The sequence below is a fragment of the Medicago sativa genome, chromosome 3 (assembly GCF_051527215.1).
Source record: "Medicago sativa cultivar Bolivia chromosome 3, Bolivia_mono, whole genome shotgun sequence".
Lineage (NCBI taxonomy): Eukaryota > Viridiplantae > Streptophyta > Magnoliopsida > Fabales > Fabaceae > Medicago > Medicago sativa.
This window is the reverse complement of record NC_140751.1, coordinates 34,338,805-34,351,898: the sequence shown is the minus strand read 5'-3', so window position 1 is coordinate 34,351,898 and position 13,094 is coordinate 34,338,805. Positions and strand designations below refer to the sequence as shown.

Below are 13,094 nucleotides of genomic sequence, written 5' to 3'. Positions count from 1 at the left end.
ATAAACTAAAATTAATTTATCAAAGTTAAATTCATCGAGAACTAAACCAAATGCCATCTTCACCTTGCAATAGTATGCTTATTGTTCTTCTTCAGAAAAAGTATACTTATTATTCAATTATTGATAAGCAGAAAAACCACAAGCACTAAAACTTTGAACCTTTCTCACAATTTGCAAGATAACATCACCAAAGGTTTACCAAACAACTTTAACTTTATTTCAAAAGCTTTTATTTTTATTAAAGCCGAAAAACCACAAACTATATAGAGTTAGAACTTCTCTCAGAAAAGCACATCACGAAAGAGGTTCTCCAAATTCATAAATGATGATCCATGTGGACCAGAAGCAGCATTGTGTGCCAATTTCTTCCATTGCAAAGCTTTTTCTTTCATCTCTTTACCCTTTTCACCATCCAACAACTCCTTCACAAGTCTCTCAATTTTGCCCCTCTTAGTGTCTTCAATCTCCAAACCAATCCCCCATTCCTTACAACAAAACCTACAATTGGTTTGTTGCTCCGCAAAGAAAGGCCAACATATCATCGGAACACCGGCACACACACTTTCCATCGTCGAATTCCAACCACTATGTGTCAAGAATCCTCTTATAGCTGAATGAGCCAACACTTCCTCTTGTGGACACCAACTTGACAACAACCCTCTATCTTTTGTCTCTTCCAAAAACTCTAGAGGTAGAACAGCATTTTCACCGGCTACAAGATCCGGCCTTATGACCCACAAAAACGGTTTTTTACTATTACTTAACCCCCAAGCAAACTCAATCATTTGTTCTTTTGTCATAACAGTGATACTTCCAAAATTGACATAAACAACAGTGTTTGGTTCTTTGTTGTTTAGCCATTCCAAACACTTTGGATCTTCTTTCCAAAGGTTGGACCCTATTGAGTTCAATTCTTCATTGGTAACATCTTTCAAGAGTAAATTTAAGGGACCAATGGAATAGATAGGAGGGAAAATTGAAGAGAATGCTTCCAAAACATCATGCTCTAAAGCATCAAATGTGTTCAAAATTATAGCTGATGCTTTTTGAGCTCTTTGGCACTCTCCTGACATGAACTCAACCATTGGATCATTTGGGTCTGTGGTTCTTATGAAGCTTGGAAGATCTTTCAATCGAATTTCTTTTATGCCTGGCACCCAATCTATTGGAGTCTCCAGATATCCATTTGTCATGTAACTCAAGTCTGCATGTAACACAAAATTTACTTATAGTTAGTTGGTGATTTTTTAAAACATGCACCCCATAAAATTTTTGGAAGTAGTTGGTGATTGTTTTAGCTTATTAGTTTAAAAAAAATGAGGTGTTAAATTGATTCATGACCATCTAATTGGATCAACGTCTCGTGATTTTGACCATTAATTTGATGATATGACAATATGGTGTTAAATCGTGACCAAACATACATGGTCAAAAGAAGATGAATTGAAATAATACAAAGGAATGAGAGTGAACAATATGGTGTTACACCGTTAAATTGGATGGTCAATTTTAACTTTTATATAAAAATTCTTAAAATTTTATCTCTAAACTGCTTTCGTTAACACTTTTAGTCCAGATTTCAAGTCTCAACATATCCTGAGACATTGAAAAGAAACAAATTTCAAGGTCTCAAACAACACCACCAGACCAACCCAAGTGGGTTATATTTCTTATTTATTAATAGAGGTTTTAACTAATTTATTTATTATTTATAATTGAAACAATATCTTTTTTGACTCAATAATTGATATAATATTAAATAATGTAATTTAGTGTTTTTAAGATAAAAAATATTCATTTGGTCAAATGAAAGATAATTTTTTTTTTCCCAAATTTCCTAAATCAAATGCATGAATGTGGTGAACACTAAACAAATTCAACGTCTTAAAAATTGTACTCCCTTCGTATCAAAATAATAATCTTTTAAGATTTGTGCGCAATTTTTAAGGAAATGATCAATTGTGTTGATTTCAATGGTAAAACTAGTATCATTTACTAAAATGTCCTTATTAATTGTAGTTAGTGAAATGGTTAAGTTTGATGAAATTCAATAAATAAGATTAGGGAAATGTTAACTTGTGCCCTCAAAGCACAAGTTAATGATTTAAATATAGAAAATTTTTATTGGAATGTGTGCATTGCATTTAATATTTAACTTTTTTATCATTTAAATGCACAAAATTTTAGAGAAAGTTTCTTCTTTTAGGTTTCTTAACATGTGCCCTTAGGGCACAAGTTAACACTACCCATAAGATTATAATAGTGGAAAAAAATAATAAATGTTGCATTGAGAGAAAATAAAAAATGTTAAAGAGAAAATTATTTTGAGACGGATGGGGTATGGTCCATTAAGTGATGCAACTTGTTCACAATGAAATAAATTTTGGGATCATTTAATGTGGGCACTAATAGTCAAAGAATATTTTTTTTATTTGACTAAGGTCAAAGAGTTTTTTTATTTAGAGACTAAGAAATGAGACAATATTATAGGCACAGAAAATGAGAATTCATCTAAGCAAACTGTTTTTCAATGTAACCAAACAAAAATAACTTACCTTTGAGTGGTATTAAGCCCTTTTCCATGAGTTGGTGATATTGCGCATAGCACATGAAACCACATGCACTAGTTGACCAAAAAATGACTTGTGGGATGTTAAGTTCTTGAGCAGCATCCAAAGTAAAGCTCATAACACCATCAGAAACAATGCAAGTTACTGGAGGAGTGTCTAAAGCATTGTTGAGTTTTGAAAGAAGATTCTTAAAATGAGGTAAACAAGTTTTTCTTGTGGACTCACACAAGGACGGAATATCTTGTGTCGAATCCACGTTGGACTCTGGAAGACCATCAGGGATTGTTTCGAAGCGAAAATTTGGTAGACCGTTGAGAGAATCAGGACCTCTAGCTTTGAGATGACGTTTGTGATTGTATTCTGTGTTAACAAAGGTGACATGAAAACCACCTTTGAAATGAAGAAGCTTTGCTAGGTTCAGCATTGGGTTTATGTGACCTTGTGCTGGAAATGGGACACATACAACATGAGGAACATTCTTTGTTGTGCCTAAAGAATCCATTTTTCAACTCCTAATTCTTCTTTCAAAGAAAAAAAAAACGCAAAGCTGATGTGAGTTTGTCTTCCCCAACACTAGGTATTTTATAAGGTGAAATGGTACATTGAACTTTCTCATTTTCTAATACTTTTTTTAATTAAAATCAAATATAAATAATAAATTATTGGAAACTATATATATACATTTTATTTTTTTGACTAAGAAACTATATAAATACATAAAAGATGAATAATTATTAATTTAATAATTTAGCAAAATAAATAGTTATATTAAATAATTTATGTTAAGATATATAATAATATAGTCTACATGTTTTTTCTTCATATTTTATCATAATAAACACTATTCCTTTTGATGAGGTTAAAAAGTTGTTGAAAATACAACATAATAAAATGTAAACTATGTTTAAATATATTAGAGAATAGATTAAGGTATTAAATAGTCTAAATATGTTTTTTATTCTATAATTTTTCTAATAGTAATCATGTTTCTCAATTTACTTCTTTGTTTTTCTCAATTTACTTTTTCCTTTACTTAAAAAAAAACTATCAATTCAAGATGTATATTAAAAAAATTGTGGAAGAATTTTTTTCCTTGCTAAAAAAAATTATTATTAATTAATGTGGTATTTTATAATTCTTTGCAGTCATATGTTCCTTCGAGTTAAGAGGTCAAAGTTGAAATATAAAAAATATAAATAAAAATTGACTAAATTTAAATAATATTTTTATAGATAATTTTATTTTTTCCATTTATTTTAATGTTTTGATTCAAATTATTTGTTATATTATCTATTATTTTATTTTTTAGGGGAGTTATATTATCTATTATATATTGAGTGAAAAAAAGCAATAAATTAAGAGTTTGACTTGTTCAAAAAAATAAATTAAGAGTTTTACTAGTTTGTATATAATGATTGTTAATAAAATGAAATAAATTAATAGCTATTTCGAAAAGGAAAAAAAAATGTCTTAATTGGTTTGTATATGTTGATTTTAAAATAAGTTAAGAGACCAAAGTGGTCATATATTTTTATTATTAATTTGGTATTATAATAGCTATTAAAATATTTTGGTCCTTTAGCCTATTAATAGTTAACTAGTTTTGTTTTTGTAGTAATATTATATTGTGGTCCCTTAACTAATTAATAGCTATTTTAATAATTAATTCCACTTTTTTATAATTATTAGCTAAACCGGGTTCCTACAAAGGATAAGCTAGTTCAAATGCATGTTTTAGCAGATAACGACCAAGGATGTGTTGCGAGTTGTGGTTACAATGAAGATGGAGATCATTCGTTTATTAGTTTTGCTTTTTTTTGGTAGACTGTGGTTGCATATATATTTCAAATTGGTTAGGTTTTTCAACGACATTTCATAGCTCTTATTTTAACCATCTTCATTAATTTGTGGATTAGGGCGATTTTTGAATAGAGTTCGGCTATCTCTCAACATTATTTGGCTTTCTGTTCTTTGGGTAATTTGGAAAGAGCGTAATAATCAAATTTTTCAATGAAAGGAAGATAGTTTGCAGGCGTTGAGTGAAAGAGTGAAGTTTTAGTCTTTCTGGTGGTTGAAGTCGAAATATGTCACTTTCGACTTAGATTATCAACTTTGGAGGCTTAATCCTGTATCTTTTCTAGTTGTAGTTTTTTAACTTGTTTTCCTACCTTTTTGCTGGTTTGGCTTTTGGCTTTTGGCTTTTGTCTGTTGTATTTAACATTGTCCTTGTCAAGGCGTTTTTGGTACTCCTTGTGCTGAATCGTCTTGTTTTGTTTATTTAATATATATCTTTTTGGCCTTTTCAAAAAAAAAAACTTATTAGCAATTTTAATATTTTGGTCCCTTAACCTATTTTAATTTCCTTTGTCTTGATTAGTTTGTATATGTTCATTTTTTTTATTTTATTTTTTCAAAATTTACAACTCGTTTACTATGATATCACAACAGAGAAATCTGCTACAGGCCTGTGACAACTTAGTTTTTTTTTTTTTTTTAGGCAAAGTAAACTCGTAGCATTTCATTCAAAATAATAGTGTCAATACAACGAGGAGGGGAGCGAAAAATACTTGGGCTAGACTGAAATAAAGACGCTCTAGCCATATTGTAAGCAACGATATTAGCTTGCCTACAAATAAAAGCTAGTTTAAAGCTAGCATGATCAAAGAGATATGACTTGCAACTGGTAACAATAGTACCCAATTCATTTTGGTAGATACAACTGTTGAGGCAAACTCCCTAATTAATTTTAAAGATAATAAACCCTGATGATTAAGGAATTAATGGACTTTGATTAATTTCTTTGTATTTAACTTGTGCTCTTGAGTGTTTTACTGAGACAGGAACAATGTTTAAATTATACCAAGATACAAGAAATCAAAGAACATTTGGATGACTTAACTCTGAGTTCAGAATGTTGCTCATAGCTCAGAATGTTCAAGCAAAGTTCAGAAGGTTGTTCTTATACAAGCCCATAAACTCAAGAACATTATCAAGAACATGCAAGGCACACGTGACATGAATAAATTTTTAGTAAAGTACATTGTCATGGATCAATCAAGCAATAAAGGCATTTACAAGATTAATGTCAAAAAGGATATTCAATGTTCATTCAAGACTATGAACATTTAAGTACTGGAAATATTCCAAAGAGGATATCATCCTAGATGTTACAATCACTGCTCTTCATTGTTGTTTCATTATTAGGATTTGATTATATCAAATAGAAGTCTTACAAATCATCCTAAGTTAAACAAAAGGAACATTCTGATGATCAGAATGTCAGCTCAGCACATGCTTTATGAACAGTACAGTAGGTGAAAAGTAAAAAGCAAAAGCATAAAGGAAATCCTGTCTCATTCAATCAGAGTTAGACGCGTATGGGAGTTGGTACTGTACATGGACCACACAATCCCTCAAAGCATGGGCATGAAGATGCAGAATCCACTTTTCTATCTCCTGCACGCATTCCAAGGAAAATCTGGAAAGGCATTATCCAACAACATTCTGATGTTAGTGCAAATGACACTACTCATGGATAATGCCCAGAAATTCATCTGACATTCATATGATAAACCCAGAAGCTCATCAACATTCATACATGATGAACCCAGATGAAGATCATCAAGAACGCAACAACATTCTAATGTATCCTCAAGAACACAACAACATTCTGAAGTTCAGAATGTTCACCCAGATTTTCAAGTAAAATCTAGTGGGGCCCAGGACACATGGCACAAGACCATTGGTCACCCTCCAACGGCTACAAGAGCTGAAGAAATCTATAAATTGAAGTGAAAGGCTCAACATTACTTGCACCATTGCAAAACATACAAGAAAACAACATAAGAGTGTTTGAAGCTTTAGCAAAAACATTGATCTCACAAAAATTCCACATAGTCTTTAAAAGTGTGAATCAATTCTCTCTTATCTTTTTAAAGATAAACTTCTCCCTCCATTCTTCTTCTCTTGTCTGATTTCAATCATTCAAACTTCCAAACAAATTGTAAAGAAAGTCTCATCTAGCTTTAGGGGTACTAAAGTGTTAGGTTGAGCAGGTGTAAAAGTCTAAGTGGCTAACTTAGGAAGAAGGTGCAAGCCTATTGAGGCTTAGAGAATACATGTGTTGTAATTGTTCAGGTGAACAAGATTGTAAGGTGCAGGATTTGAGAGGTTATCTCAAGCATCATAGTGGAAACTCTCACAAGATTGTGAGGATTGGACTAGCCCACATTGAGTGAACCACTATAAATCTTTGTGTGTTCTTCTTCTCTTCCTTATACTCTTCACTTACTGCAAACACAACACACACAAAATTCATTTATTTATTCAAAGAGTTTTTGCACTAACACTTCAGAACGTTCTAAAGTCTGTTTACTAACTTAACTATTCCAAGTCAATAACTTGAGAATTAATTTTAAGTTACATGTTTTAATTTTAAATGGTCACAATTCAAACCCCCCTTCCTTGTGACTATTTCATCTACTTCAACAACCACTAAGCACAACATGAACTACAGACTGGTTATCGCTCTCATACGTAATGTAACACCCCGTTTTCCCAACATAAAAAATTTCATAATAAAAATCAGAGTTTCTCAATCATAACGGAATGTCACATTCTTTTCTTAAAATCATAAACTGAATAAATAAATATTTATCCTTCAAATCCAACAACGTAATTGTCATACCCCAAATTTTGACCATTTTGCTCTGTTTTTACCTATTTTTGTATTTTGACCATTTTGCTCTGTTTTTACCTATTTTTGTCCGTATTTTAAAACGGCTCAATTTCTCTTCTTTTCGCTTTAACGAGTTAAAACTTTTCTCAGTCGTTGTTTAATCATTCAAAGTCTGTGATCTTGCAAGTAAAATTTTGTCCAGTTGAAATTGCTTTATTTGTCTTTTCAGGCATTTTAAATTTTTACGCGTGCTTTTAAAATGTTTAAAGTCTTTTATTCATTTCTTTTTATAAATAAACCTTTTTAGGTAATTTCCTTTTTGTCCGTATGATTAAACCGTTTAAAAAGTTTTGTTCGTGTTTTAAAACACCGCAAGTTTTAGTCGTCTCAGTCGAGATTTCGACAGCTTTAAATTTTATTACCTTTTTTATTATTACTTTTATTTTATTTTACAACTCTATTTTCTTTTATTTTATTTCATTTTTATGTCATTTTTATTTTTTTTATCAACAATTTGTTTTGTCTTAAGTCCACTTGTTACATTGTTATTGGTCCAAAGAGCATCCAAAACATTTTCTTTCTCTCCAAGTTTCATTAAGGGTAGTTTAGTCTTTAGTCTATTCATCCTTTTTTTAACCTAGTTTTGGCTATAAATAGTCTCTCAATCATTGATGAAGGGGGCTGGCACAGAAATAATCACTGCCAATTACACTGTAGCCGCAGCCAATCATTACAAACACAATTCTACTTTCTCTTTCTATCTTTCTCAAATCAAATACACAAAAATTAATAAAAAATGGTATGAACATATGATGAACACTCAAAGCTTTTCCTCAGCAACTTAACATCATTCTCGGATCTGTTCAAGATATAACCACAGTGTCTATGCAAATCAAGTTTCGGAATCATCACTAACAACACATAAGCTCACAGATCCGAAATCAATTGGCAGCAAGCTTAATGGGTTTTTTCGGAGCCAGCTAAAGCAACAACAGTGAAACCGATCTGGAATAAAGGAAGAAGAGTAGAAGTTTTTCCTTGAAGATTTAATCTCCTAATTTAACAAGAGGTAACCGTCTTTTCACCCCTTCCTTCACTCATCTGTCTGCGTTTTCGTGTGTATAGGTAATTGTTATTTCAAACACTTAAAAAAAAATTTTGGAGTTTGAATCCGAATCTTAAGATGTAGATCTAGAAAATTTTACTTTGATTTTGGGAAAAATAAGATTGGATTCAAACTCTACGCAAAAAAAATATATCTAGAAATGTTATCATTTTTGAAAACGGTGATGTTTTGTGTTTCCGGTACGGCGGCGCCGCCCTGTTGGGCCGGCCAACCACCGTACCGGAGCGGTAGGAGTCACCGGAAGAGATGAAGATCCATCTCTGTTCATGTTTGTTTCCAGAAATTTTTTGAGTGAGAAGGGAGAGTGATTTTGAATTGTAGAAAGAGAAACATATGTTGAAAATGGTTTAGAAAAACCGGTCCATTTCTTTTATACCCTACCAACCGAACCGGGTTTGTTCAAACCCATGGATCTAACCGATCCAGATCTCAACCCTACCCATCTCAGACTGGGCCCTGTTTGTTTGGCCCATTCCCTCTTCTTGTTTCTTGTGTTTACTGTTATACACCCCCATTCCTGCTGCATGCACCCCCCTGCTTTATGTTGAATTTGTCTTGCTTATGCTTTATCATTTTCGTCGCTTTCATATTTCACTTCATTTTTATCTTAGCATATTAATTTTATTTACACATTCATGTGTTTTTTTGTTTAAATTGTGTTCCTCCTATCATGCATTCATTTAATAGCTAATTTTTTTTATCTCATGCATATTTTTACTTTTAATTCATGTAGGCTTTTAGAAAGAATTTACATCATGCATTTTTTGGGTGTGTTCAAATCATTTTATCAACTCATGCGGTTTAAACCTATTTTGTGACTTTGTTCCAAGCATTTTAAGTACTCTAATCTCCATCACTTTTATTTCGCTTTAATGTTTTAAAAGGCTTTATTTCATGCATTTTAAATGTTTTTACTCCACAATATCCTTTGTTAATTTGGCTTTAATATTTCAATTTCTACTTCACGCTTTACTTTAATACTTTGACATCATGCTTTCTTTTGATAATTCATGCAATGCTTTTAAATTTCTTATCATGATTGCTTTAATTTTAGTATAATCTCATGCATTCTTTATCATTCTTGCAATTTATTTATTTTCCCATATCTTAGTGTGTACTTTAGGCGTTGATGTAATTTATCTTTGAGCTTTTATTTCTTGCTCTAGAATGCCCCTAGGATGGTATGTAATAGCTTAGTAATTGCACACACCGACACAAGCACCGACACTACACCATTTTATCCATGCTTGCTTTACTTTTCGCATCGTTACGCCAATTTACCGTTAGTTTAGTAAAACCTTTTTCGTTCCAAAAAATTAAATAAGCAAAAGTCAAGTTATTTTCATAATAAACCTTGGATCCAAATCCAAGTGATTTTTCCCTTTATTTTCTTAATCAAATTCCTAATTGAACTTTAATTAAACTTAGACTCAATTTCTTAAATAAAATGAAACAACCTCACTTCTATTTTTATTTCTAGTGCCTTGAGGCCCCTCAATCTCCTTCTTGAAAACCATTTTTCAAAAATAATTAAAATCAACCTAACCCACAAAAATATTTTTTATAAGAGAGAACTACGGAGGTTTTGATCCCTTTTAAAAGGGTACGTAGGCAGAGGCTTTATTCCTTTCAAATCGATCAAATAAAAATAACAAAAAGCTCCTACTTCTTCTCCCTCCATTCTTTCACTTCAATTTTAAACAACAAATTTTCAAATAAAAATAAAGTTAGAAAGAGGTTCTCACGGAGTACCGTGAACGACGCGGGTGCCTAACACCTTCCCGAATCGTAACCGACCCCCGGATCCAAAAAGGGTTTTTCAATCTCATTTTTCCCTTCCCAAGAATAAAATCGAGCAAGTCCGGTAGATTGAAGGTTCAAGTCCAATCAATGGCTTGACACCCGAAAATCTTGGTCTACAAAAATGGCGACTTCACTGGGGATCCTTCGCGGGTTAAGCCCACCTTTCTTTCTTTATTTCTTATGCTTTATCATTTGTATATACTTTGTAGAATATTTTTAAGGTGAGTGGTGAGACAAAGTCCTATACCCGGACTTGAGTGAAACATAGGAATAGGACGGGGTAAGATCATAGTGACATACCAAGAGCATTCTTGGACCATGTTTACAAGTGATAACCCTACTCGGCGGAGGCCTCACGGAAGGTAGTAGTCTTGTTAACATGAGCATTCGTGTTGGCGTTATTACTTTCAATGTGAGTGTCCGGTGAAGCCGTGGAACTTAGTAACCCTTAACCCCACTTGGCCTTTTTAGGACGTAGTGCGGAGACTGAACCAAGAGCATTCTTGACTTTAGTTTTCACGCGATACTACACTCAAACTAGACTTCCTTATGGATGATATTGGACTAGGAGCATTCCTACGCACCAATAAATTCATAAGGGTAGTTGTAATTTGGGAACCTTGGTAGAACCCTTGTTACATGTGCAAATGGAAACCATAGTCCTTACCAAATGGCGTTGTGATCCCTAAACTCCAACTTTGTGGAACTTAAACCTCATCATGTATTCTATGTATTCTAGCATAATCATGCATACATGCATTCATTCATAAACCTTTTTTTTCATCAAAAATTGAAGGACTTAGCCAAGTTATTTGTAAACATCAAAGGAATGGACCTTGTAAGAATGAACACCAAGCAATACAATTTCAAAAAATCTTAACTAAGCCTTTGCTTTTGTTAAAGAACTTCGTCCTTGGTTTCGTTCTTACCTCTTGAAAAAGGAACCGATTGCGATATCTTTACAACAATGTTTACAGATTAGCTTCGATAAGTCCTTCAACAAAAAATGTATATTTTTGCATAAACATATCATGCATCACTTTGCATCCATAGTTTCTACTCAGTGTCTCACATTGTGTCTTCTCAATAAAAGGTCAATCCATCAGTCTACTCGTATCTACAACACTCAGGCAAATCAGAATGGATCATTTTGAACAAGAGAACCACAAGCTTCGTGAAGAGGTGACAACCCTTCGGGCCGAAAATGAGATTTTGAGGAACTTAGTGTCTTTGATTACAGTTGCACAGAGTCAACCATCATCTCTTCCTATTGTCAGCACTCAAGCTCAGACGGTTGCTTCCACAACTCCGATTTCAACAGTGTTTGCTAGCACTCCTCAACATGCTATGTTGGAAGGTTATCTCTGAAGCACACCTTTAAGTTCTGGTGAAATATTCTGTCCTGTTATCTCTAAGGTTCAAGCTCCTTTTGTGCAACAGACAACACCTATCTCTCAATCGGGCCCTTTGATCCCTCAAGCTGCTATGACCTATTCAGCTCCTTTGATTCATACTACTCAGCAGGGCCCTAGACCCATCCATCGCTCAGAAAATGTGGTTGCATACGACCGGATAGCTGAACTGGAAGAAAAGTTTGACAGAATACAGTTGGAATTGAAATCTCTTCGTGGGAAAGAACTGTTTGGGAAAAATGCTTATGACCTTTGCTTGGTTCCTAATGTCGTTATACCACCCAAATTCAAGGTCCCTGATTTTGAAAAGTATAAAGGGAACACCTGCCCCGAGCTTCATTTGGTGATGTACGTGAGAAAGATGTCTGCCCAAGTAGGTAATGATGAGCTCCTTATCCACTGTTTCCAAGATAGTTTGACTGGTGCCGCGCTGATATGGTACATGGGTTTGAGCAAGAATGATATCAAAACTTTCAGTGATTTGTGTGAGGCTTTCGTCCAGCGATATAACTACAACTTGCACTTGGCCCCAAACAGAAAGGAATTGCAGGCCATGACTCAGAATGTTAATGAATCCTTCAAAGCTTATGCCCAACGTTGGAGAGATGTCGCCGAACAAGTCCGTCCACCTCTGGAAGAGAAAGATTTGACCGAGATCTTCCTGGAAACTCTGGATCCGTTCTATTTTGAACATATGCTTGCAAGTGCATCTGGCAATTTCGCAGATATGATGACCGCGGGCATGCGTATTGAAGATTGGGTTCGAAAAGGACATTTGATCAAAGAAGTTGTTCCCACTAATGGTTCAGAAGAGGAAGACCAGGAAATGAGTGTAGAGGAGAGTCAGCCTCAACAACTGTATCCGGCTTATTACACTGTTGCCGCTGTTATGCCTGTCACAAATGTTGTTCAAAGTTCGGGTTATCAACCCCAATTTCAGCAATATCAACAACAGCCTCGACAACGGATTTCAAAGAAACAGATTGATCCTATTCCCATGACGTATGCAGAGTTGTTTCCAAAGTTGCTTGAAAGGAATTTGGTATATCCCAAGGCACCTCTGCCAATGCCAGCAAAATTGTCAGCCCGGTACAGGCCCGACCTCTTTTGTGCTTTCCATCAAGGGGCACCAGGTCATGATATTGAGCACTGTTGTGCATTGCAGAACATAGTTCAGAAGTTGATCCAGAAAAATCTCATACCTTTTGAAGAGTTTTGAATTTGAAGGTGCAAGCTAATCCGTTATCGGATCTTGGCGTCTAATGTTGTTACATGGAATGTTTAGCTGCAACTGGGTCGTCGTTGATGTTTATTTCTACTGCTCATTTGGTCAATTAATATGTTTGTTTGTTGCTTTATGTTTTTCAAAAAAAAAAAAATCCTTTCGTCCCACCCGAGACGGAAGTGAACTTATTTAGGGCTTTTTACTTTATGTAGTTTCATCATTAATTAAAAGGTCGCTTTGATCCCGACTTTGTTTTTATTTTGTGCTTTTTCTGGAAAGA

General features: G+C 33.7%; 1 protein-coding gene across 1 annotated transcript; it reads right to left on the bottom strand.

The window, feature by feature from the left end:
- Positions 1 to 90: 90 nt before the first annotated feature.
- Positions 91 to 3,124, bottom strand: LOC146937286 (7-deoxyloganetin glucosyltransferase-like). Its single transcript, XM_085751676.1, has 2 exons — positions 2,556 to 3,124; positions 91 to 1,204 (listed from the first exon to the last, which is right to left on the bottom strand). The coding sequence occupies exons 1-2, from the start codon at positions 3,070 to 3,072 to the stop codon at positions 282 to 284; spliced, it is 1,440 nt and encodes a 479-aa protein (XP_085607802.1). The 5' UTR covers positions 3,073 to 3,124; the 3' UTR covers positions 91 to 281.
- Positions 3,125 to 13,094: the final 9,970 nt, after the last annotated feature.

What these genes read in the sequence shown, in the direction of transcription:
- LOC146937286 (XM_085751676.1), bottom strand. Translation starts at nt 3,072, where the DNA reads ATGGATTCTTTAGGCACAACAAAGAATGTTCCTCATGTTGTATGTGTC. An exon ending in GGGCTTAATACCACTCAAAG is followed by an intron (nt 1,205 to 2,555) that starts GTAAGTTATTTT and finishes TGTTACATGCAG; the next exon opens with ACTTGAGTTACATGACAAAT.